This window comes from Panthera onca, chromosome B3, assembly GCF_046562875.1.
Source record: "Panthera onca isolate mPanOnc1 chromosome B3, mPanOnc1 haplotype 2, whole genome shotgun sequence".
Lineage (NCBI taxonomy): Eukaryota > Metazoa > Chordata > Mammalia > Carnivora > Felidae > Panthera > Panthera onca.
Window position 1 is genome coordinate 140,973,475 of NC_138344.1, and position 24,085 is coordinate 140,997,559.

General features: G+C 48.2%; 2 protein-coding genes across 4 annotated transcripts in view; one reads left to right on the top strand and one right to left on the bottom strand.

Annotated features, from left to right (window-relative positions):
* The window catches only part of SETD3 (SET domain containing 3, actin N3(tau)-histidine methyltransferase), an 81,854-nt gene extending 64,380 nt beyond the window's left edge, over positions 1-17,474 (bottom strand). Inside the window, exons 1-2 of one of the 2 annotated variants that reach the window (XR_009606575.3) lie at positions 17,286-17,474; positions 1,921-2,030 (exon numbers count right to left, since the gene is read on the bottom strand). Coding sequence is in view for 1 of the 2 variants with exons in the window: in XM_060620726.2 (XP_060476709.1) it covers positions 1,921-2,023 (103 nt within the window). In the remaining variant the exon portion in view is untranslated. The remainder of the gene's footprint in view (positions 1-1,920; positions 2,031-17,285) is intronic. The other variant, XM_060620726.2, reaches the window with a different exon arrangement.
* Positions 17,475-17,635: 161 nt separating this feature from the next.
* Positions 17,636-24,085, top strand: part of CCNK (cyclin K) — a 30,022-nt gene continuing 23,572 nt past the window's right edge. Inside the window, exon 1 of one of the 2 annotated variants that reach the window (XM_081795991.1) lies at positions 17,636-18,024. The gene's annotated coding sequence lies outside the window, so the exon portion shown is untranslated. Of the gene's footprint in view, positions 18,025-18,518; positions 18,542-24,085 lie in introns of those variants that run through there. The other variant, XM_081795992.1, reaches the window with a different exon arrangement.

The window sequence follows — 24,085 nt, forward strand, 5'->3', positions numbered from 1 at the left end:
TTATTCATTTATTTTGAGAGAGAACTGAGAGAGAGGCAGAGAGGGAGAGCAGGGGAGGGGCAAAGGGGGGGGGGGAGGGAGAGAGAGAATCCCAAGCAGGCTCCACGCTGCCAGCGCAGAACCCAACGTGGGGCTCAAACCCATTAACTGTGAGATCGTGACCTGAGCCGAAACCGAGAGCTGGACACTTAACTGACACCCACGTGTCCCTACCATTTTTTTAAAGTAGGCGTCATGCCCACCATGGGGCTTGAACTCACGTCCTCGAGGTCAAGGGTCGCACACTCCCCCCAACTGAGCCAGTCAGGCCCCCCCCTGCTGGCTCACTTTTGAAGGACAAAGATACCACAGCCACGATGATAACCGTGACAGGTGCAAATCAGGCGTACTTTTCAAAGCATATAAACCCTCTGAAACCATCCACACGCTTATCAACCTGGGGCCCCGAACCTAAGTGTGAGCACTGAACTTGCACTGACAGATGGTCCTCAGAATACAGCTGTGCGTGGGGAAACCTAAAAAGCTGGGCTATGATGCAAAGCACTTCCCTTTCCCTAAAAACTCTTCTAGGGGATTAAAAAAAAAAAGGCAACCTTAAAAGTCAACGTTTCTTTCCAGTTAAGCCCTAGAACAGTGGCTGTCTGAAGGAACCCGTTAAATCGGACATAAGGACAATTACTCAACAAACATTTCACACCCGTGTGTAAGGCTCTATATTAAGCACGCTCCGGAGGAGTCACAAAAGAGACAGCACAGTCACTGCTGCGAAGGAAGCTGAGACTCTGCTGGAGGGGCCAGAAGCGAAAGGCAGCACTCGGACCGGTGCCGGGCGTTTCTGGAGGCTGTGCTCTGGGCACCCGGCCTGCCAGCGAGCTCCTTCCTCTTCAAACAACTGTAGGAGTTTCAAGGGAGCGCACTCTTCCCACGGCCACCCTCGTCCCGAGGAAACAGTGTCTGTGGTAAATAACACCGCCCAGCCCTAACCACGTTGACTCCTAACTCTTACGGCTAACCAATCACTCTCCCATCGGCAAACGCCGACGGAGGCCCCAGAATACGAGACAGGGCCTGTCCACAAGCTGCCCGCCGTCCGGTGGGGGGACAGAGGAGGCAGCGGGTCAGCACATCAGGGCTCTGCGGGGGCCCACGCTGTCCACAGGAGCGCCCAGGGTGGGACCTGACCCGACTCGCTTGGTACCTGCTGCTGGCAAAGGAGAGACAGTTAAGCGTGCGTTTGGGGTTTGGCCTGTCACATAATCTGAACATACGAGGAAAAGGAGGCAAACGTAGGTAGTTAATAGAGGGACCCCAGCCAAGTTTGAAACCTACATAGCACCAATTTAAATTCACAGTGAAAAAAGGAATTTACCAATTTATACTAACTTACTGAACCAAGTACAGGCACTTAATAGATACTTAATGTCCTTGAACCAAGAAATTGGAAAACTATGACCAAATCCCTAAAACTAAAGGGGAGCCATTCTGACGAGGGAGCAGAGTTCCAACGGTTTGCTCTCCGGGAGGCCCGCTGCACTGGCCTCGCACTGCTGTGGACCCCGAGGCTCACAGGGCTTACGCGGCCTGTCCACGGTGGTCGAGCTGGTCCCTGCCCACCGGGACCCAGGGGAGCCCCGGTTGTGGGCGGCTGCGCTAGAGAAGCTTCACGTACACGGTTTCACCAGGGCCTCATTCCTCCCTACCCGCTGCCAATATCCCAGGTTTATTACAGCAGGGGAGAGTGGGGGTCAGAGCAGTTCCAAAAGTTGCCCAGCTCACGTGGCTAATAAGCCAGGATTTGAACCCCAGCCTGTCCCACTTCCCGCCTCGCCAGCCCAGAGACTGACCCGTGTGGCCTGAGCATGCAGAGCGGAGAAGCCTCGCAGCCCCACGTGAGGGCGGGGAGGCCAGGGGGGAACTTACTCTGTAACAGCTCACTGGTCAGGTTCAAGGTTTCCTTCGGCGACACACTTGCTGTGGCACCAGTGCCCGATTTCTGCGTTTTCACTCGACTCTTCTTACCCATTTTCTGACTACAGAGAAGAGAGAGAAAAGGCAAAAAGCATTACGTTTCCAAAGAATCAAATCAAATAATGAAACACTGCACAGCAGCAGCCTAGCCTCAAGATGCTAACATTTTACTTCATGTGCGTCATATCCTCAAGTTTCCTTCCAGAAAAAGAGGTGTGACAAGTATTAGTATTTGGAGGCTCTCAAACAAACAAACAAACGAAAAAATCGCATTACTTTCTGGAAGAAAAGTTCCTTCCTTTTCACCTACAAAAACCATAGTAGAAGCAAATGTTACTCCGGAACTTTTTCAAGTGACACAGATTTTACCGTGCACGCTCCAATGCTTACCCCCCGACACTACACAGAGAAAGATTTTGTATCCACACGTGTAACACAAACCACCATACGGGCGCAAAAACCTATATTCTCTCCCACTTTGCTTTAGAAGAATCATCGCCCGTTGGCAGCAACTGTATCCTGAGCGGTAGATTATGGACAAATGCTGAAGACGTTTGAGAGCTCAAAGACGCTTCGGAGAGGTACTCGAACGCTGCCATTCTGTTTCGCCGGAGAAGTCAAGCCCGGGGTTTTATCCCAGGAAAGTGACAGCAGCCCCCCGCTGGAACAAGGTCTCCCCGCGCCTCCCCCCACGAGCCTGGTAGCCTCTCACAGGTAGGAGACGTGACAACAGTCCACAGCAGGTGACACAGTGGGACACAAAAGCACCAACAGCATGCTGGGCACAGACTGTGAGAGGATGCTCGTCTGAAAACGCTTTAAATTTTTTTTTAATGTGTATTTTTGAGAGAGAGAGAGAGAGAGACAGAGCATGAGTGGGGGAGGAGCAGAGAGAGAGGGAGACACAGAATCCGAAGCAGGTTCCAGGCTCTGAGCTGTCAGCACAGAGCCCGGTGTGGGGCTCGAACCCACAAGCTGTGAGATCATGAAGTCGGACGCTTAACTGACTAAGCCGCCCAGGCGCCCCTGAAAACGCTTTATAACAAGGAGCCTCAAGATGTGCCTTGAAGAAAGTAAGGGATTGGGATGGGTGGGGCAATCCCAGGCAAGGGCAGGAATGAGGGAAGTCCGAGGGGGCCCCGGGGAGGGGGGGGCGAACATGCCTGGCTGGAGAGGTGGCTCCCTGTGATCTCAGCACCCGCCCCCTGCCCCCACCATGAGTTGGCCACCTGAAGGAGGCTACAAGCGCCCTGAGGAGTCTGGCCCTGGCGTTCCTCCTCCAGAGAGCAGCACTTCAGGACAACAGCCCAGCAAGATGGAGAGTGCTCAGCCAAGAAGCCACTGCAGCCATCCGAGCACTGATCAATGACCGACACTGCAACGCTGCTCCACGGAGCCCTCCCGAGTTACATTTAACCCAAAGGGGAACCAGAAGGCATGCTCTGCCCCATTTATTTTTACAAAAGGAAAGGACTCTTGTAGTGTGGAGATGAGGGATGGGATAAAAGGTTGCAACGTCACACTCTCCCACCGCAGAGATGATCCCTGACCTCATCTGAATGGAAGCCAGGCAAATATGGCCCCAGTGCTGAAATAATAGAAAATCGCACACCTTGACTAGGATACGTTTCTTCTCTTATGTATCTAACACGTGGGTATAATGTGTAACTTTATGTATCTAGTAAGTCTTAAACAGTGTGCCCTACACAGTGTATGCCATCCTGGAATCAGAAGGAACAGGTAAAAATACCTAAAACTTTTGCAGCAAGGAATTAGTTGCTCTGAGATCAAAAGCAGAAAAACAAAACAAAACAAACAAACAAAAAACTGTGGGGGGGGGGGGGGAGGACGGAAGGAGGAAGAGCTTAAGCCCCTTTTCCTGAACTTAAGGACTAGCTTCTGAAAGGAGAGAGATGCTCCCCACGTGCACATGTCACTTGCTCACGGCTGAGCCGAAGGCACAGCCTGATTGGAGCACCTCCCATTCTTCTCTGCATCTCGGGCTCTCTGTCCACTGAGGGCATGTCTGGCAAGAACCACTGAACCTGACCACAAATAACTAAAACTACCCAGGAGTCTAGAAAGATTTCTTTTAGGGTGGTGATTTTTTGTATTCTTTTCTTCCTTTTTTTTTTTTTTTTAAATTGAAGTGCAGCTGACACACAATATTATATTAATTTCAGGTGTGCAATTTAGCGATTCAACATTCGAATACATTGCAAAGTGATCGCCCTGATTCTAGCTACCACCTGCCACGGTGCAAAGTTGTTACAGTATTAACAACTCTATTCCCGGTGCTGTAGTTACATCTCTGTAACTTACTTGTTCTGTAACCAGAAGTCTGTCCCTTTTAATCCCCTTCCTCTATTTTACCCATCCCCCTGCCCCCAAAGGACTTTAATGACACTTCCAAATACAGCTCCGTGGGAAGAGCCATAGGAACCAGCCCCCGTGAGTGGTGGGCTTGTTCAGCCTCTCCCTTCAGTCCTGCTGGCAAGCCTCTCGTGTGTCAGGCTCACAACTTAAGAACATCACTTCGGGGGTGCCAGGGTGGCTCAGTCAGTTAAGCATCTGAGTTCTGCTCAGGTCATGGTCTCACAGATCGTGAGTTCGAGCCCTGCATCAGGCTCTCTGCAGTCAACGCAGAGCCTGCTCCAGATCCTCTGTCCCCCTCTCTCTCTACCCCTCCCCTGCTCGTTCATTTTCTCTCTCTCTCTCAAAAACAAATAAACATAAAAAAAAATTAAAAACAAAAACAAAAAAACATCACTTTGATGAGGCGCCCCAGGCCCTCCCCTTCTCCTAGCAGACCTGGGGAACATGAGCTGGAGACAGCCATACTCTCATGCACCGGCCCTCAGCGTGTGTGGACCCACCACCAAGCAGGCGTCTTCATTCTGCCCGCAGCCCCTTACCTCCCGCAGATCCTCCTGCAGAGACCCCCCAACTGCCATCACTCCCAGCATGGAGATACCTGTCTGACACGCTGATCATTAATTAAAAGAGCAGCACTGACCCTTATGTGCAGTACTTACACTCTGCAGGTGCTGGGCTGAGACAGACCTCCTCATTTGATCTCCCTAGACCCCTCTATCATCCTCATCTTTAAAAACATTTTTTTAATGTTTATTCATTTTTGAGAGAGAGAGAGAGAGAGAGAGAGAGAGAGAGAGAGAGAGAGAGATGGCGTGAGCATGGGAGGAACAGAGAGAGACACACAGAATCTGAAGCAGGCTCCAGGCTCCGAGCTGTCAGCACAGAGCCCGACGCGGGGCTCGAACCCACAAACCGTGAGATCATGACCTGAGCCGAAGTCGGATGCTTTACCAACGGAGCCACCCAGCACCCCTCATCCGCATCGTTCAGATGACATTCTCAGAAAGGTGAAGTCCTTCAGCTTTGTCCAAGGTCACACATCGGGTAAGCCGTGCAGCCAGAATAGAACTCAGATCTGCCCGGCTCTCGAGCTGGGCCACTGCCCTGCTGCTGTTGAAACGCAGAGCAAAAGCACAGGGCACTGCAGGGGGCAGGAGGGCTAAAAGGTCTTTCCAGACCCGACGCCCAACAACACCCTGCCAAGCGCCCACACCCCTGGATGTGGCCTACTGCCACCTGCTCCCGCCCACCTCCTGAATTCACCTCTCGCTTACATTTTGACACTAGTCTTTTACATGTCTGGGCCCAAGGCCATCCCTAACACGCAAACCCGCCCCGTGCTGCCATCCCTGCCGCAGCACTTCAGGCTCCAGCAACAACAAGGACACCCAGTCCCTCATATGGGTGTCATCACACACCTCTATGCCCTGTCCCGCTATCTCGCCCACCTCACCCCTTGCCGGCAATACTTGAGTAGCCTGTGCAATAACTCACTTCCTCTAAAAGCCCTGCCCAGGCATCACCTCTAAAGCCTTCGTGATCCTCTGAGCTGTAACAGCCCCTCCTCTGTACCACTTCTCCCACTACGGGCTCTCACTGCACTGGAAGTCTTGCTCACATGCCAGCTTTCCTCCTGGACAACGGGCTCCTCGAGGCACCATGTCCTATTTCCATTTGTGTCCCCGACACCCAGCCCAGAACCCAGCCCAGAGCAGGCTGTCTGCATACGGTGCTCATGAGCTCCCAGAAAAAAGAATTCTCTCCTTGGGCAGTTCTTAGGTCAAAATCAGTATTGCTGAAGCTCCCACCCAAGTTTCTGTCTCCTCAGAACGTTAAGATGACGTCTAATTTCTCCTGCAGGTGAGAGACCACTAAATATCTGGTCACAGTGATTTGAAAACACAACAGATTCCTTTGGCAATAATACTCTACGGTGGAATACTTAAAACTCAATTGTTCTCGTGATTTCTTTCCCTTACGCCAAAAAACTGCCGGCTTTTAGAAATGAGTCACAGGTGTAGGAATACAACGCAGGTCAAATTTCCAAACACATCCGTCAATTAGCACCAGGGAGAACAGGTACCTGGAACATACTCTGCAGAGGCCAGGGTGGGGGGCGGAGCTATGTTTATAGAAACAGTCACTGAAGCCCAAACCAGTGAAGACCTTCACCTCCAGTTCCTCCCATCCTCACGGCTTCATCTCCCTGCCTCCAATCTCCTTCCCCAGCACACGTGGACAGCTAGCCTTTACAGATGGAGGCATCAAGTGCCTGATAAGTGCTCGGCCACTGCCGGGAGGCATCGACACAGCCAGCACTCACGGAGCCTCCCTCGTGCGTTCCCAGTCCTAGCTGTCCCCAGCAAGGGACCAGCATTTCGACTCGAGTATCATACCTTGTTTTGTCTGTTCCCGAATTCCCATAACAAACACATAGACTTCTTTTGCTCGACACAAGGTCTTTACACAGCTCACAGGGTGGTCCCACCTCCCCAGCACAGCCCTCAAGGTCCATCACACCTCATCTCATATCATCCGGTTGTCTTCCCTCTACCCCTCACCTCTTCACACGGCACACTCCAGGGATATACTTATTCTCCCCGTTTTCTAGAAAGAAGCTATCCTCCACTACCCTTTTTCACCTTCTGGTAAAATGTTTCACAAACTTCAAGACTCAGACCAAATACCCCCAAGGTCCTTGAGGAAAGTCTAGGCTCCTCCATTAATTTCACAGACTTGAAGCCATGAATGTCAGCAAGAATGAGTCAAGTTCAAGGTGATGAACAGATGCTAAAGTCCTGGATTACCTTGAGATTCAGTCTTTTGTGACTCTTTTTGGAGTGTTTCCCTCCCACAGAGATAGAGACCCTCATGGAGAGAAAGCTGCTCGCTCAGGAGAGGCAGTAAGAATCTTACATACAGGCATCCATTCACTTTATCTTAATTAAGGTGGGAGGGTTGTCTGTCCTTGTCTCCAGGAACCATACCTACTTAGGGTACAGGGTCATAGATCCAGGCCAGGGTTTAATCTGTCCTCCTGGAAAATAGGTTTGCACTGACCCCCTCTTGGAAAGCTCCCCGGCTGACCTGGACTTGCTCTGCCTGGGAGCCCCCACTGCTCTGGGGCCCCTGTGCCCTTAATCAGAGGTGGTTATGGCCTTGTTGCCGAGCCTTCAGTTTGCGTGAGGAGCTCAAGATTCTTTTTTTTTTTTTTTTTTTTAATTGAGGGGGGGAGGGAGGATGGAGGAGAGAGGCAGAGAGAGCAGAGGAGACAGAAAGAATCCCACGCAGGCTCCGCGTTGTCAGCGTGAAGCCCGATTCAGGGCTCAAACTCGTGAACCATGAGACCAAGAGTGAAAATCAAGAGTTGAATTCAAGTCAGAGCCTTAACGGACAGAACCACCCAAGCGTCCCAGGAACTCAAGACTGTGAAGGGTGGGTTCTCGGCACCCGGTTCTACGGCCCAGCAGCCAATCGCCTGAACGCGTACGGCCATCGGTGTCTGTGGCATTTGTTTACTTCTAGGTCAGATATGGCTTAGGGCCAGTTCTAATCTCTGCAGGAAGCCCCTAACTCACGGTATACCTGGACGGCACAAGTCCCACATTTACTTCTTTTCACCCCAAAGACCATCAGGCTCTCTCCCCGTTTGCCAGCTCCCTGCACGCTGCCCTCCCTCAGCCCCTGGCCTGGCGGTCATTCCCTGATCCACACTGTCCTCCGTCACCGAGGCCTACGGGCCTTTCCCCCATGGTGGCCGTGTGTCTAAGTCTTGGCTAAGACCCCACCTCGCCTGTGGTCACCCTCCCTGCACTGCCAGGGCCCAGCTCTGGAGCCTACGTTACCTTCGCACCCGTTTTATGCACTGTCTCGTGGCAGAAATACGACAAACCTTCCATCTCTGAATTACCTGTAGGTGTAGTATCGTGTCGTGGACACAGATGAGGGTCAAGTATCTGTTCAATGAAAGAAAATCTTTGGATATCATTTTGGATGTGTTAGTATTGCCCGTGGGTAAGATTTACTTCCCATCACAGCAGTACGATTTTGCGTCAAAGCACCATTTCCGTATATTCCCCCACCAGTGAATAAAACATCAGTCAAAATGCCACATTGACTAAATATTTATCTACTGCTGCTAAAGAACTAAGAAGAGGAGCGCCCGGGTGGCTCAGTCGGTTGGGCGTCCGACTCCTGATCTCAGCTCACGTCACGATCTCATGGTTCGTGAGTTCAAGTCCAGCATCGGGCGTGAAACCTGCTTGGGATTCTGTCTCTCCTTCTCTCTGTGCCCCTCCCCTGCTCGTGTGCACATGGCACGCATACACACACGCACTCTCTCTCCCCCTTTCAAAACAAATAACTAAAAAAAAAAAAAAAAGAAAGAAAGAAAAAGAACTAAGAAGACTCTTAAAAGTAAATATATAAATTTTTATATATGCATAAAATATATGGAATTCACACGAAGTTAAAAGTTTCTTTCAGGAGTCCATGGTTTATCATTAGAAAAGCTTTAGTGTAGGGGCGCCTGGGTGGCGCAGTCGGTTAAGCGTCTGACTTCAGCCAGGTCACGATCTCGCGGTCTGTGAGTTTGAGCCCCGCATCAGGCTCTGGGCTGATGGCTCGGAGCCTGGAGCCTGTTTCCGATTCTGTGTCTCCCTCTCTCTCTGCCCCTCCCCCGTTCATGCTCTGTCTCTCTCTGTCCCAAAAATAAATAAAAAAACGTTGAAAAAAAAAAATAAAAAAAAAAAAAAAGAAAAGCTTTAGTGTATTTTTCACAACAGCAACTCCCTGATAAACACAAATGCAAAAGTTTTTAAATGTTTTTGGTCTCTCAGAAAGCAACAAAGCAGCGACGAGTCCACTTCTAATAGAAAAAGAAAAGAGAAAAAAGAAAAGGGGGTTATGGCCCAAGCACAGCTTGAAGCTCTGTGAGCTATTGTGACCAGGGGCGCAAGCGTCCGCATGGGGCTCTGCCCTGGTCAGACACATCCCTGCCACAGCCGGCACAGAGCACGCTGACGACAGCCATGCCATGTCAGGGAGCTTAAACACGGCTGTGACTTGGCCAAGAGCCCACGGCCATCAAACCGTGGACCCACCGCTTCCAACCCGAAATGTGTATTACTCCCAACACTGAGGCAGGCTCTGGACGTAGATGCAGCCAATGAACCACCTGTCCTGCGTCTGCGTGCCCAGGACCACGCCAGCTGCGGGGGGACACAAAATGAAGGCAGGCCAGACGTGCGGGCCTCGAGGACGATGCGGTGCAGAAACAGGACCCAGCGTGCACAAGTCCTCAAAGACCTAGGAGAAGGAGCTAGAGAGGGCCAAGAAGCGAAGCACAATTAGAGGAGGACCACGCTTCAAGATGCAATTTGAGAAGATGCCAGAATCCAGTCTGAGTGGTTTCCTAAATTCAACCCCTTCTGCCTTTCTTAGCTAACAATGTTGATTTCCTCCACCTCAGGGATTGGAAATAAGTACTTACCCTTTCCATTTATGATTCAAGAATGTGTTACACACAATGAGTAATTTTCATTGTGGTTCAGCTGATCGGGGGCTAGAGTCCAAGTTTCAACAAATGAACAAATAGGTAGCCTGAACATCCTTTGTGCCCCTAGCGGATAAAAACCACCTACCAGAAATTCATCAAGTTCCTACGGAGACCAAATATTTATCTCCAATATTTATTTCAAAAATTTATATTAGAAAGATATAAAGAGGTCTAAATTAAGTATGTGTACGCACATTTACACACATACAGATATTTAAGACAAATTCCAATTATTACCCTGAAGGTACAACACCAATTGAAAGGGTTTTTTTCCCCCAAAGTTTAGACTGAAAACTGGTATAATTTATAAATTCTTATGGAATTACCTGGAGACAAACCAAAGTAAACAGTCCAAAAAGAATTCAAACAATACTTAAGACAAAAGAAACTAAGTGGGAAAGCAATACAGGATTGATAGACAAAGCCATTCTACAAACAATTATACATACGGTCGTTCAAAGGAAGGGGCATCTGTAAGAAGGAACAACGGCAAGCCAGGAGTTTCACTCCTATCTATGCTTCTTCACCATGGAGATATTTTAACCATCTATAGAATCCTCAAAATGCGGCTCTTTAAGACACCACAAACTATTTAGTAAAACCACCAACAATCTCTCCACTTAGTAGATAAAACTGACCTTAGTAAAGTATAAACTAAATGGTATATTCAATTATTTTAATTGCTAACTAATATGCATCTGGTATCTGTACTCAACAACCACTCCTGACCAAGCAAGCGATTTTTCTATATATAATCTGTGTGGTGGAATAAAAAGTCAGGTTGGGGCACCTGGGTGGCTCAGCCGGTTGAGCATCCGACTTCAGCTCCGGTCATGATCTCAGAACCCGTGCGTTCGAGCCCCACGTCGGGCTCTGTGCTGACAGCTTGGAGCCTGGAGCCTGCTTCAGATTCTGTGTCTCCTTCTCTCACTCTCTGTGTGTGTGTGTGTGTGTGTGTGTGTGTGTGTGTGTGTGTATGTGTCCCTCCCCTGCTCACTCTGTCTCTTTCTCTCTCAAAAAAAATTTTAAAAAATAGGAGAAATTAGACAAAGCACATTTAGACAACTTGGCTGATAGGAGGGGGGCAGTGAGGAAGGGTGCTAGGCACTTTATACCCACTATTACAAAGTCTAGCTTGAGTACACAGAACAGAGACAGGATTCAGCTGGGTGGTTTTTGAGGGTTTTTTTTTTTCCTAATTCTAAGTGGGAAGTATAGATAAATTTGTATCTTTCCTGAGTTGCTTTCAGCTAAATACAAATAGAATAAACATTTCTGATTACATTTTTTGGCAATCTATCCAGAAAGTTTGAGCTCTAACCCAGCATCTCCTGAACCTACCCAACTTTACAGCTGGATTGACTGCAGCAGAGAATTGTCCAAGGCTTCCTCCTACCTCAGGCACCTAGCTGTAAATGTACTTGAAGGGAGTAAGAGAGCCTGTCTGATCTCTGTGCAGGAAGAAAAGAAGCTCACGAAAATATCTGGCAGGCCATTAGGATCAGATTACTACATTCTGAATTAAATACACAAATTATAGGATGATGGCTTAGGAAAATGAAAGCACTCTCAAATTGGAAAGTATTGAACCGTGCAATGTTTTCTCTCCTCCAGAAACTGATAATGAACACTCGGTCCCTGCACCACATGCTACCGGGTTAACTGAAACTAACTCGTATGGGAAACATGAGCTCTCTCCCTCCAGTGGCAGGGCCTATTAGCAGGTTCAAGCCATATGAACCCTACCGGTTTAGGTAGATAACTGGCATCCATCATTCCAGTCCCTATCAAAGGAGGTACCAATGTGCCACAACTCCAAAGTACCAAGAGGTCAAGGCAAGCAGGCAGGCAAGAAGGTGAAGCCTTCTTCAAGCCAGTTTCTACTTGCCTTCAAGCCAAGTTTCAAGCCAGTAACTACTTAAGTACCAGGATGAATGCAGCCCTGTAAACTGCATGTAAGTAAAATTTCAACCTCTGTACAGAACAATTTGGGCTGTCATGTAAGTAGATAGGGACAGGTAGATACACACAAATTTGAGATTTAACAAAATACAGATGTTTCTTGCTTTCTACAGTGTTTTTTGCTAATTTCCCACTAATTTACACAGTAATTTTAGAAATGCTTAAACCATTTCTGATTGACTTTTCAATATATAATGGTTTCAGTTTTAAACTGCTGTTGAATTAAACTGTAAATACACTTAAAATGAGGCTCCTATTTAAAGGAAGCTGAAAAAAAAAAACCTCTCAGAAAGCAAAGAATCATTTGGTATCATGAATAATCATTTCCTATTATGTCTTTCTAAAATAAAAAAGAAAAACGTTAAGTGAAGAAACAGCTATAATCCGTCAAGAAATTACCTTCGAGCCACCCACATTCCTCCCCTAAGATTTGAGATTCTAGAACTGTGGAATATGGGGCTTGGAAGAGACTTTTGGGGTTATCTGTGTTAATCCTCAACCCCGCACACGTTTAAAAGAACCCCACCCAGGGTCATGAAGCAATGATAGTCGTCAAAGTGCACTGCTATCCACCGCCATGAATTCAGGTCTGAAAACGCTGGAGAGGGCAGGGTGGAGAATGCTGTGACCAAGAAACGCACTACTTGAGGCTTGCTGCTGCTAAGGGCAGGGACAGAGCGAGGGACAGAACGGAGGTTCTGCGGGCACTCCTGTGCTTCCCAGGGCTGGAGCTGCTAACTGCCCACTGCCGCGTGTGCATTTCCAGGTTGTGAGCCACTCCAGCACTACGTTGTTGGAAAGGTCATCATCTCCTCTGACCTGTCCCCCACTTCGGCCTTTCAAAGAGAAACGACTACCCTTCAAATTTTTGAAGACAGCACTCTGTTCCCCCACAAAGTCTTCTCTTCTCCTGGTTTAACATACTCCTTCTCAAAAGTGGACAAAACTCAGTTAGGTATGTCCAATGAAGTTTTTTCTCCAGGCAACAAAACCCTTCTGATGAGCTCTGAGAGGGGCACAGTTCAGTGGGGATTGTCTTCCTGGAACTCGAATCAAGGGGATCTTAGGATTACGCCTGAGACTGCCCGGGCTTTCCTACGAGTCAAGTAAACAAAGGAGTGCATTCATTTGTTCAGTGCACATTTCTCGAGTATCTAATCTGAAAGGCACAGATGAGTGACACACAGTCCCACAGCCTTGAGGACAAAATGACAATCAACTGAAACCTTTGTTACACAAACGGATTTTCAGCAAGACAAGACGTGCTGTATCAAGTGAGTGTCTGAACCGAAATGCAATTTTCATGCTGTCATTGTTTGTTTCCAGGCCACTGTCACCATCACCCCTGCCACACACAATGTCCTACGGCAGGTCCCCAACGTGACTGTTTTCATCATGACTGCATCAATTGGGCACTTACTTTATCAGAAGCTGAGGGAGGCATTTCACACAATAGAAAGAGATAGAATCATACCCACTTTACAGATGAGAAAGTTGAAATTGAGAGAGGTTAAGAAACTCCACACAAGATGAAGACTCAGTTGGTAGCACAGCCTCACCAGCACACCCTGGTGGCAAGCTGTACTGACACTCAATAGTGTTTCACGGATTCAGCTCAAAACCAACCCACTTGCGAAGGCTTGGAAGGCTGGTCATCGCCTCCAAAGTTCAAAATAACAGTATTCCCTTACAGTAGCAAAACGTACCACGTAAAGGTTTTACCTCTTCGGCCTTTTTCAGGTAGAGAGCCGTTTTGCTAGCCTTGTCCAAACAAATGGGAGTTGCCTCAGCTTCAATGGGAAGCTTCCAAATAAGCCTCTGCCCAGTCCCGCATATCCCACATTGATCTCTGCAATGCCACACTCATGTCAAGAAACTGCAGAAACCACTTAGAAACATGTAGCAGTGCTAAGCCATTACGATCAACACACGGAAAACTTCGTTAATCATCAGCCAATATGGCAAAAGCAACTTTAATGAGTATTTTTCAACACGAACCCTTCCTTTCTTTTAACTGTGCTCCCTGGAAAATTATTGATAGTGAAGAGTCAGGCCTGTTTCCTGAGACTGAAAGCTTTAAATCACTCAGTCATGTGACTGTTTGCACCTTGCTAAATCCTAACGAACTGTGTCCTAAAAACGTGAAGAGTGAAACTCAGGATCGTAGATAGGTGATGAACCTAAAACACAGCACATTTATTAAGAGTTCTATGTAGACACCCTGATTACATTCTCTGGACAAGGCTTTAGTCCTTCTAGAAAAGAGTGAAGGCATTTCTTCCTGTTCTCTTTTCCCTGCCCGCCCTCCACACATCCCCACCACTGAAGCCAACACAAGCAGCAGGTTATGATCTCCCTCGGCTTGGTAATGAGCATCACTCAGATTCTTCTCAAAATCTTAACTTCAGGGTCGGGCTCGTCTTCCACGGTCAGCCAAAAGTGTTTGGGCTTGTCTTGATTACTAATTAACTTCTACTTAGAAAGTACTAGAATAAGAAAGAACTTCAAAGTCTTAACTTTGGTATTTGACTTTCATAATCATTTAGAATCATTTTTCTTCCACTCAAATTTATTTCAGTTGCAAACTGTCAATACTTGGGCTCGTACCTCTTGATTTACACCTGTTCCTTTCTAAAACGTAGAGGAAATAAGAGTCTACACAGCTAATCTCTGGCTTGAGTTATTGGATGAATTTAACAACAAAAGTAGGACTTCTAATCTGGCCAATTCTGCTAACTAAGCTTTCTTTACATAATACTATCATTATGTTAAATAGGACTCAGAACGAACTGATATCCAAGATAAACATGTCTACGACGACCGCAGCAAGAGAAAAAGGATGCACAGCAAATCAAAACGTTCGTCAACGATAAGATGGGCCCAAATATAACGTGAGCAATTTGAGAAAACAACTGGCCGCAGGCGACTTGCAAAATGACCTAAGAATAAAGACATATTCACTGCTCTGTTAAAAAATGTTGAGTGCCACAGTAGTAAGTGACTCCGGTTCCTCTAATGGGGGAACAAGATCATGGCTCCATTCCCAGGACTTAGGTACAAAGAGAGGAGACGCACTGGCCTCCCCACCCCCGACAGAAGCACCATGCACTAGCCAGCAAACCAGCCTCTAAAGGGAAAAAAAAAAAACAAAAAACAAAAACCTGCCAGTGAAAGATAGTCATCAAACTACACACACAAAAAAGATCTACTATTATTAGCTGTGTTTCTAAAAGTTACTTCAGACTTGAGATAAGAAAAAAAAGGAGACTATGTAATTCAAACATTTAAGGAACTGGAAAGCCTCAAAGTGAACCGACAGCCAGCAAAAAAAAAAAAAAAAAAAAAAAAAAAAGAATCCAGAGTAAGTCTCAGCCAGCAGGTAAGATTTCTGCTCCCAGGCCTGCTCACATTCCACAGGCCACAAACTGTGTACCTGGTTTTATTGAATTCTGTAACTGCCTACTAAATCCTTCCACTACCAGCAGGCCTTGGTTGTACTCAGGTTGACACTTTCCTCCAGCTGTCACCCGTCAGGCTCTTCTAGACGCGAAAGCATCAAGTTTTAAGGAGGCTGTCGTGAGCGCTCCTAACAAAACAGTTTTCCAGTGGTTGAACTTAAGAAGGGAAAAATGTTTCAGCACAACCTTTACATTTTCCTCATTTTCCAGCGGCTCTTCAAGCAAAGATTTAACCATTTAAAATGTGGCCTAAATGCTTGCCATAGGGAAGAGAAGATCAGTTAAGTGTTACTTTCTTACTGACAATCTTACTGCACTCTTACTGACAGAACTGAACAGAAACTTTCATTTCCACTGCGGAAAATGTTTCAATCTTCAAGCCCAACATCAATGCCACTGCCAGGAACAAAAGCACCAAGAGAGGTCAGCAAACTGAAGAAGAGAAGGAAAGCAGCAACCATTTTACCCTCTCAGGATGGAGTAGCATTTCAGACGTCAGCTTACAATTTTGAATAGGCTGAAAGGAGGGCAGGCAGGAAGGGGCAGCAGAAGGCTAAAAACTGAGGTTTGGAATTCCAATAAAGAGGTTGTTCTGTATTTGAGAACTTGGCTTTGCAAACTCCTTTCTGGGGCCAGAGAAAAACACTCCTCCTTAAATTGTTGGAACCTGACCAGAATATCAATCACAGCAGCCCCTGGGACTAATTTGGTAAAAGGCGGGATTGCACACACAGTAGCCTGCATAGGCACCATTTATCATGGTTCAAGCCAGTCTTGCCAAACTTTAACAGTGGAAAGCTGCTTTTATTTCGCTATATTCTTGAGTTAAATGCATTCACTTAAAATGGTAAGAAAAACCTCTCCAAGATTATCACTGGCTATTTCCATTTTGAAATACCAGCGGGGTCAACTGAGAAGAAACACAGGGAAGGGAGAGGTATCGTTTATACATGATAAAATTCGCTTTTCAGTGTCCGGTTCTACGAGTTGGGACAAACGCATATAGCTGGGGAACCAACACCCACAATCACGCTAGGAGCAGGTTCATGGCTCAACAGTGAACTCGGAAGGTCTTGGAAGCAAAAGTCACCTGTCAACAGACTTTAAAAGTACTTTCGCTTTTGAAATGACACGTCCCTCATCTGGAATCGCCAAGCAACACCCTGCAAGCGATCCTACACGTGCGGCTACGCGGCGGGGGCGAGGCCGCGCGGCGAGTGGCGCCCGCTACCCGGCGGCTCCCGTGCCCCGACGACAAGCGGGGCGAAGGCGGAGTCGCGGCGCCCGGCCGGAGCCGAGAGGAGGAAGAGTTTAAGGGCCGGAATGACAAACTCCAAAGCACCGAATTCTTCTCCCTAGTAGGGCGCCGAGCGTGTGGACCACGGCCAGGGCGCGTGGGAAGACAGATGACCTATTTTCAACGCCTGTTTTTATAGCTGGAAAGTGAGAGAGAGAAGCAGGGGCTGGTCCCCGGGCGCACCTGACGTTTGGGGAGCGGAACGCAGAAGCCACACAGCCTTCACCCGGGCGGCGGCGGGGAGGGAAGGAAGGAAGGAAGGAAGGGAGCGCGGGCCGGCCGCACGCACAGCCCAGCCGCCCAGCGCGAGCCGGAGCCGCCCGGGCCCCACCCGGCGGGCGCCCAGCGACCGGCGCTCCCTGCACCTGCCGCCGCCTCCGGGCCGGCCGGACGCCCCCGAGGGGCTGCGGGCCGGGGAGGGGGGGGACAGAGGCCGAACGGCGCCCCCACCCCCGACCCGCCGGGGCCCCGCATCCGGCCTTCCCGCCTGGCCCTAGGGGCGCACACCGCCGCCCGCACCTCGGGCGCCGGCCGACCGGCGGGGCGCGCGCAGAACCTGGGCCGAGGGGCGCCGGCCGGGGCGGGGGACGTCCTCACCGCGCTCGGGGGCGGCGGCGAGAGTCTGCCCGCGAGCCGCGCGCGCCGGGGGACCGCCGCCCGCACTCACCTGCCCGCTTGCCCCTTCGCGCAGCGGCGGCGGCGCCACACTCGGGCCCGGACCCACCGTCCGCCTCAACCAAGCCCCAGGCGGCGGCGGCGGCGGCGGCGGCGGCGGCGGCCGGACGGGAGGGGCGGGACGGCGGCCTGAGACGGCCCCGCCGCCGCGGCCCAACCCGGCTCCGCCCGCCCCCGGGCCCCGCCCCCGGGCCGCCGCCACCGCCGCCCATTGGCCCGCGGCCCCGACGCACGGGGGGCGCCCGTCAGCCAATCAGAAGAAAGTAGAGCTCTCCCAAGACGAAAGTGTCGCCAGTCTCTTCCCGGCCCCTCCCCACGGGTCAGCCGTCGCTGCGGGCAGGAGGAGGAGCCAGCCCGGGGGCGTTCTATTTCGGCAGTCCCGCCCCCCCCGGGGCTAGAGGGAATTCGGGAGCAACCGAACATGCTAACGGAACTTGGACGCGGGAGGCGGGGCCCGAGGCGCCCGTTCTCCAATCAGCGCCTGGCGTGGTCGCAGCCCAGCCAATTGTGGCGCCGAAGCTGGCGGGGCCGAGGCCGTTCTGGCCCGCAGGCCCAATGGCTGGAGAGGAGGCCGTGCAGTACGGTTAGGGGTGGCTGGGCGGGGCCGCGCCCGGTCGCTGGTTTTTCGTCGCGGACGCAGCGAGATGACGTCGCTTCCCCGACATTCCACGTCCAAGATGGCCGCGGTTGGCGAGGAGAGACGTCGCTAAGGGGCTTGCCTGAGGCGAGGGGTGAGTGACCGACGGACCGCCGCTCACCTCCACTTCCCTGGAGGTCGGAGTAGGGTATGGCCGTTTATTTCCGGCCATTGGCGGAGTCTCTTTTTCGGGATTCCGCCTCGCTCCGCTATCCCTGGTGCAAATCGAAGTTAGCGGGCGACGGCGGGGCTGCGGGTTGGGCTTCGAGAGAGTGTATGAGACACAGGAGCGGGGCAGGCAGGCCGACGCGGACCCTAAAACAGACAGCAGCCCTCGAAGTGAGGGGCGGCTAGGATTCGGGGACTTTCTAGCAGATGGGGAGAAGGGGCGGGGGGGGGGGGCGCGTGCTCTTAAACGCGCGCGCAGCCTCTGAGCCGCACAATCGCAGTGTACCTATATCTTCCCAGTTTATTTCGCAGTGTGCTGGTCCCTGTCGAGGTTAGGCCTGAGACTTACTCGACTCTACGTCTGAGGTACTCCGACTTTGGAGTCTGAAGAACCATGTAACAGGGTGGGACTAGAAATAAGGAAAAGGAACTTCCGCGATTAGGTTCGTTCTTGCCGAGACGTGGTCTTTACCGATCCTCTTCTGGACTGTTTGGTTTGTTATTAAAGCAGTTGTTCTTAAGAAAATTGAGGCGTAAGTCTGAGGTGGTCTGAAAGTACTTGGACTGTTACCAGCCCCGAGCACGGTTGGTAACGCTCCCTAAACTTGGACTGCCAGTTAAACCGACCTTTCGCGAAATCATCTGACGTCAGGCGCGACTTTTGAGAGCAGTTACTTGAGGGTGATCGCTTGTGGTTTTAAAGTAAACTTGATAGTGATTATGTATCTCGTTCTAAATCGCTCTTTAGATGTATCTAGTATGGTGCCTTTCATTTGTAGGCGCTCATTAAGGGTTTGTTTGAATGATGTTGCTAGAATGAAAACTCCATGAGGGGCTTTGTATCCTCAGCACCTAGAACACTGGGTGACGTATTGTAAGCTTTCCAGCTTGTTGAATGAAGAATGGATGGGTAATGGTGATATTGGTAGACATTTTGGTTAAGATCGTTAGCGGCTTTAGGTTGCTTGCTTGTTAAATAATCTTGACGGTAAATGTAAGAGTTATCCCGGATTATTTTATTTTATTCACAGTAACCACTCTTAGTGTCTAATTTTCAGGGTTTTTTTTTTCTTTTTGTCTCATTATATTGTAATGCATCATTCAACCCTATTTGTTGATTCTTGCATAAAACATAATGGGTGTTTCGTTTTGAAAATGTAGTTTGCACCAAGCAATAAGGAAACATTCTAATTACTAAGGAGGTCCTTACATTTTCAATGCCACTTCTGAAACTGAATGTCGTAAAGAAAAAATGGTTTTAGCCTACCTTACCTAGGGAGATAATGAACTACCTTACCTCGGGAGATAATGTTTGAAAGCAGTGAGTTCGCTGAAGAAGAAAAATGGTTTGTTTGCTGTCTCTAAGAATTGGGTAAGGACCAACAAAATGAAAAGGAAGTTCAAGGTAATGGAGGAGATTATAAAGAACTTCAAATTGGATTAAATCCATTTCATGTTTTTAGGGTCAGATAAATGATATACTTGCAGGTAAAATTGTAAAATCACTGCTCATAGCTTTTGAGGAATCTGAAAACAACAGTTAATGGTGGAAGAGTGGAATCTGGTAAATAGCTCAGATTTTGCGGGGAGCAGTTAGGTTGATGGCTCTTGGATGCTAGAACTTGTTACTCTATTTTAGAGCCTTGGTTTTTTTTTTTTTTTTAATTTTTAAATGTTTTTATTCATTTTTGAGAGACAGATACAGAGTGCAAACAGGGGAGGGGCAGAGAGAGAGGGAGACACAGAATCCGAAGCAGCTCCAGACTGTGAGCTGTCAGCACAGAGCCCAATGTGGGGCTTGAACCCACAAACCGTGAGATCGTGATCTGAGCTGAAGTCGGACACTTAACCAGCTGAGCCACTCTGGTGCCCTGTGTTTTAGGGCCTTGTTGGGAGAGCAGGAAGAGTTTGTGAGTACTTGGGAAAGGAGAGCTCATTCCCTCAAACTTGCAGAGTTTCAACTAAAAAAAAGCCAGCCAGATGACATACGTCTAATTACTTGTCCCTCGAAGTTTGCTACCTTGGTGGTGAATGAGGGATTGCTAGGCATGGGTCCATTTAGGTTTCCTGAGGACACTGAATGTATCTCTCTTCCTGTCCTAGTAGACACAAGAGACACATGTACACTGGCTAAGGTCTGCTTGGGTGGATTTATGTCCATTGAAATTACCAAACCCCAAATGATTAATGGGTTGATGTCAGCCCGAAGACAGGTGTTTAGAGATGAGCTATAGGGCTCTGGTCTTGCCCCTATTCTGGTTGGCACCTTTTTTTTTTTATTGCCAACTTTAAATATATGAGGCATACTCCTCACATTAATAAATGTACTCAAAACCTGTAGCTATAAACAATTCTTAAAGGTTGAAACAATAGGTCAAAATTAACAAGATGTAAATTTGCCAGGTCAAATCTACAAAAGCTCATTATGCATATTTGAGACGAGGAAGACCAGATTTGGGGGAAAAAAAGGGGGGGGGGGCGTGGATTGTAGGACGTAATGTTCCATTTATGGAAGCAAAGTGCAGAATCTTCCCCAGGTTGAGGGAAAGCGATATTTTCATCTAACGACAAATTGTGGCTCTGCCATTTACGACCTTTGTGAATTAGGCAAGCTGTTTCATGTCTCTTTGGTTCTGGTTTCTCCACAACAAATTGTGAGAATAAGAAAATATAGCTTGCAGGCATGCTGTGTCTCAGTGGACACACAATGGACATGTTGCTGAGTATTAGTAATCTCCCTTCCCCCACTTACTATGAAGATCGTGTAAACAGTGTTTTCCATTTTGGTTGCTAATGTTTAGGGGTTATCTTGAAACACTAAAAACCATGTTGAGAAAATAGAGATGTTTGTTTACCCTGGAGAAGAGAAGGGAATGGGACAATTGTCTTCACATTTGAGAAGCAATCAGTAGATAAGGGAAAGGTAAGGATTCAGAGAGTTGTTGAAAGGCGGAAAAGTCAATGTAAGACTAATACAAATATAAAGGTGAACACTAGTTAGTGATACCCAGCAATGCCATAGGCTGCTTTGTAAACCATTAATGTTCATTAATGAAAGTGGCCAAATGAAGGTTAGTGAGTGACTAAGTATTACTTATTTAGAGGGAGTTTCTGTACTAGGTGAGAAAATTGAGTAATGACCTTCACTGTTGCTTCCAACATGTAGGTGTCCAAATTCTGAACTTGAAAATGCATTTCTTCTTTCATCATTTAAAATGCTATATCTAAAGCACATTCCTGGAAGATGTTGCTGAAAAGCTTTGACATGCCGCTTGTTTATTGAGAGATTTTTACTTGTGGTGCTCGTAACCCTGAGCCATTTTCACAGTAATCATGAGCTGCTAATGAGAAAACCTGTAACTTTAGGGTCTTGTGAAAAAATCAATAAAGGGTAATAGGAACAGGGGTGTAGAACTGAGGTATGGACTTTTTCAGGGGAGTGAGGACTGTTTGATTCTATTTATGTACGTTTATTTTCACTTTCGTGTATTGTTTATTTGGCCCCGGAGTCTAAAGGCGCGCGCTCTCTCTCTCTCTCTCTCTCTCTCTCTGTCAAAAATAAATAAACATTTTACAAAAATTAAAAAATAAAAAGGGGAGTGCCTGGGTTGGTTGAGCATCCAACTTCAGCTCAGGTCATGATCTCATGGTCCATGAGTTCAAGCCCTGTGTCGGGCTCTGTGCTGACAGCTCAGAGCCTGGAGCCTGCTTCGGATTCTGTGTCTCTCTCTCTCTCTCTCTCTCTCTCTCTCTGTCTGTCTGTCTAAAAATAAAAACATGAAAAATAATAATCTAAAGGCACTATGCTGAATTATTAGCATGGGGTTTGGCCCCTGGCAGCAAGGTAGAGCAGGCAGAGTATATCTGTGGTTCAATAAAACCATGTAAGGAGCTTGTTTTCCACTCCTATGTCCCCCCCCCCCCCCCCCACTGGGTCCCTTCCCTTTTCCTCAGTCTTCCCCTTTCCTCTCAGCACAGGCCTTCATACTCTACGGGGAGGGGGTAGCATTTATTTCCTCCCCCTTAAGTGACTTTTCGTTATCTTCCTCAAACTTTTCCTTCCCTCCTGTTTCAGAGAAAGAGCTTCCTCCCTGAGGTTAACGTTTTTACTATGCGTTTTATTATCCCTTGGCCATTTAACCCCTAGTGGCTTGTTCTGCCTCCTCTAGTGGCTCCTTCCCTTCTTGCCTCAGACATCTCTCACTCTCCTCTCCGCTGAGTAAACAAGAACCCTGTTTCGTAGCCTGTTCATTCCTTTTCGCAGTCTCCCTTCTACCCCACTGCACTTGTGCAAAGGTTCTGCCATTTACGTACGTGTGTTTCTGCTTTACAGAGACAGTTCACATATGACACGAATCACCCATTTAAAGTCGCGTACAAGCCAGCAGTCTTCAGTACGGAGTTGTGCAAACATTCCTATAGTCAACTTCCAGTGACTCTGAGAACTCCCCACCAAAGTAGCCTTTCCTTAATTCTTTGTTCTTTAGATTTTCTTCAGTGTTTGTCACTGTTAACTGCCACATCTGTCTCAGCCCGTGTCCTTTGGTTTCTCTTGCAGCTGAAGTTACAAGCTTCCCACCTCTTGGACCACCCTTCCCTTTCTTTCCTTTGGAGATTTTTCTGCTTTCTCAAGTTCAGTCTCCAGACCTCTTTTTTCACTTTCCATCCCTCCGCCTGCCACCATGACTGTAGTTGTCATTTCTATATGGAGGAATCCCAGATAGATATGTTCTTCCAGACTTCAGTCCTGTTTCTAGGTCTGATAGCTATTCCCATACAGATGTTTTGTGGGTTCTTCAAACCTAATATTTTTGGAACCCAAATTCTCCCTGCCCCAGGCCCCACCATCAAAACTACCTCCTTCCCCATTTTTCTTTTTAGTATTACCCTCTCTGTCAGGCAAACAAGCTTGAAATCATCTCTTGCCTTATTTATTTATTTGCATCACAGCCCAATGTGGTTCTTGCTTCTTGTCTCAGCATCATCTTGAGGGAGGGGGACAAGCCCTCATCAGGCGGTACTTGAACAGCTACTTTAGTCTCCTAACTTGGTCATCTCCAAACAGCCCCTGCCTCATTCTCTGCCCCCTTACCATGCCTTCTTGTTTTTCATGGCACTTGCCACTCCCTGATAAATAGTAACATATTTGTTTCTCTTTGTCTCTGCCGCTAGGACATGAGCTTCCTAGAACATAAGCTTCAGGTAGGGCAAAGACCTTGCATCTCCGTTCCTGCTGTGTCATTGAGGCCTGGCTCATAGTAAATACTCAGCAAATATTTGAATGAGTAACTACATGCAGAACTGTTGGGTCCATATATCTTAAAGTAGATGTTCCCAGCTAGTGTGCTGTGAATACATTACAGAGATTTTGAGATGATGATTCCCTCAACCAGTTGGCCAGTTGCTTTCTGCTCCACAAGAATGTGCATGGATGTTTGTTACTATTATTAATAATGAAAAACTGGAAATATCGCAAATGTCCGTTCACAGTAGAGTGGATAAGTAAATTATGTTTTATTCAAAGAACACTGTACAACAGAGTTTCTCAACTTCAACACCATCAACATTTTGGAACAGTTACTTCCTTGTGGAGAGTCGTTCTGCACCTTGTAGATGTTCGGCAACATTCCTGGCCTCTACCCACTAGATGCCCAGCAGCAGCTCCCTAGTTACGATAGCCCAAAATGTCTGTAGACATTGCAAAGTGTCCCTGAGGGACAAATTCGCCCCTAGTTGAAAACCAGTGCTATGCGGTAATGAGAATGAACGGGTACTGCTCTGTGCAGCAAGGATGAACCTCACAGACATAATGTGGAGCAGAAGAAAGCCGTTGTGAAAGAGTGATATTCCACCATTCCAGGGTCCTTCAGAACCCTGCAAGACTCGTTGCTGGGACCAGAGGTCAAGATAGCAGTTACCTCTGGGGGAATTGTGGTTATAAGAGGAAACAGGAGAGAGTCCGGGATGTCTGTAGAATTCTGTTTCAC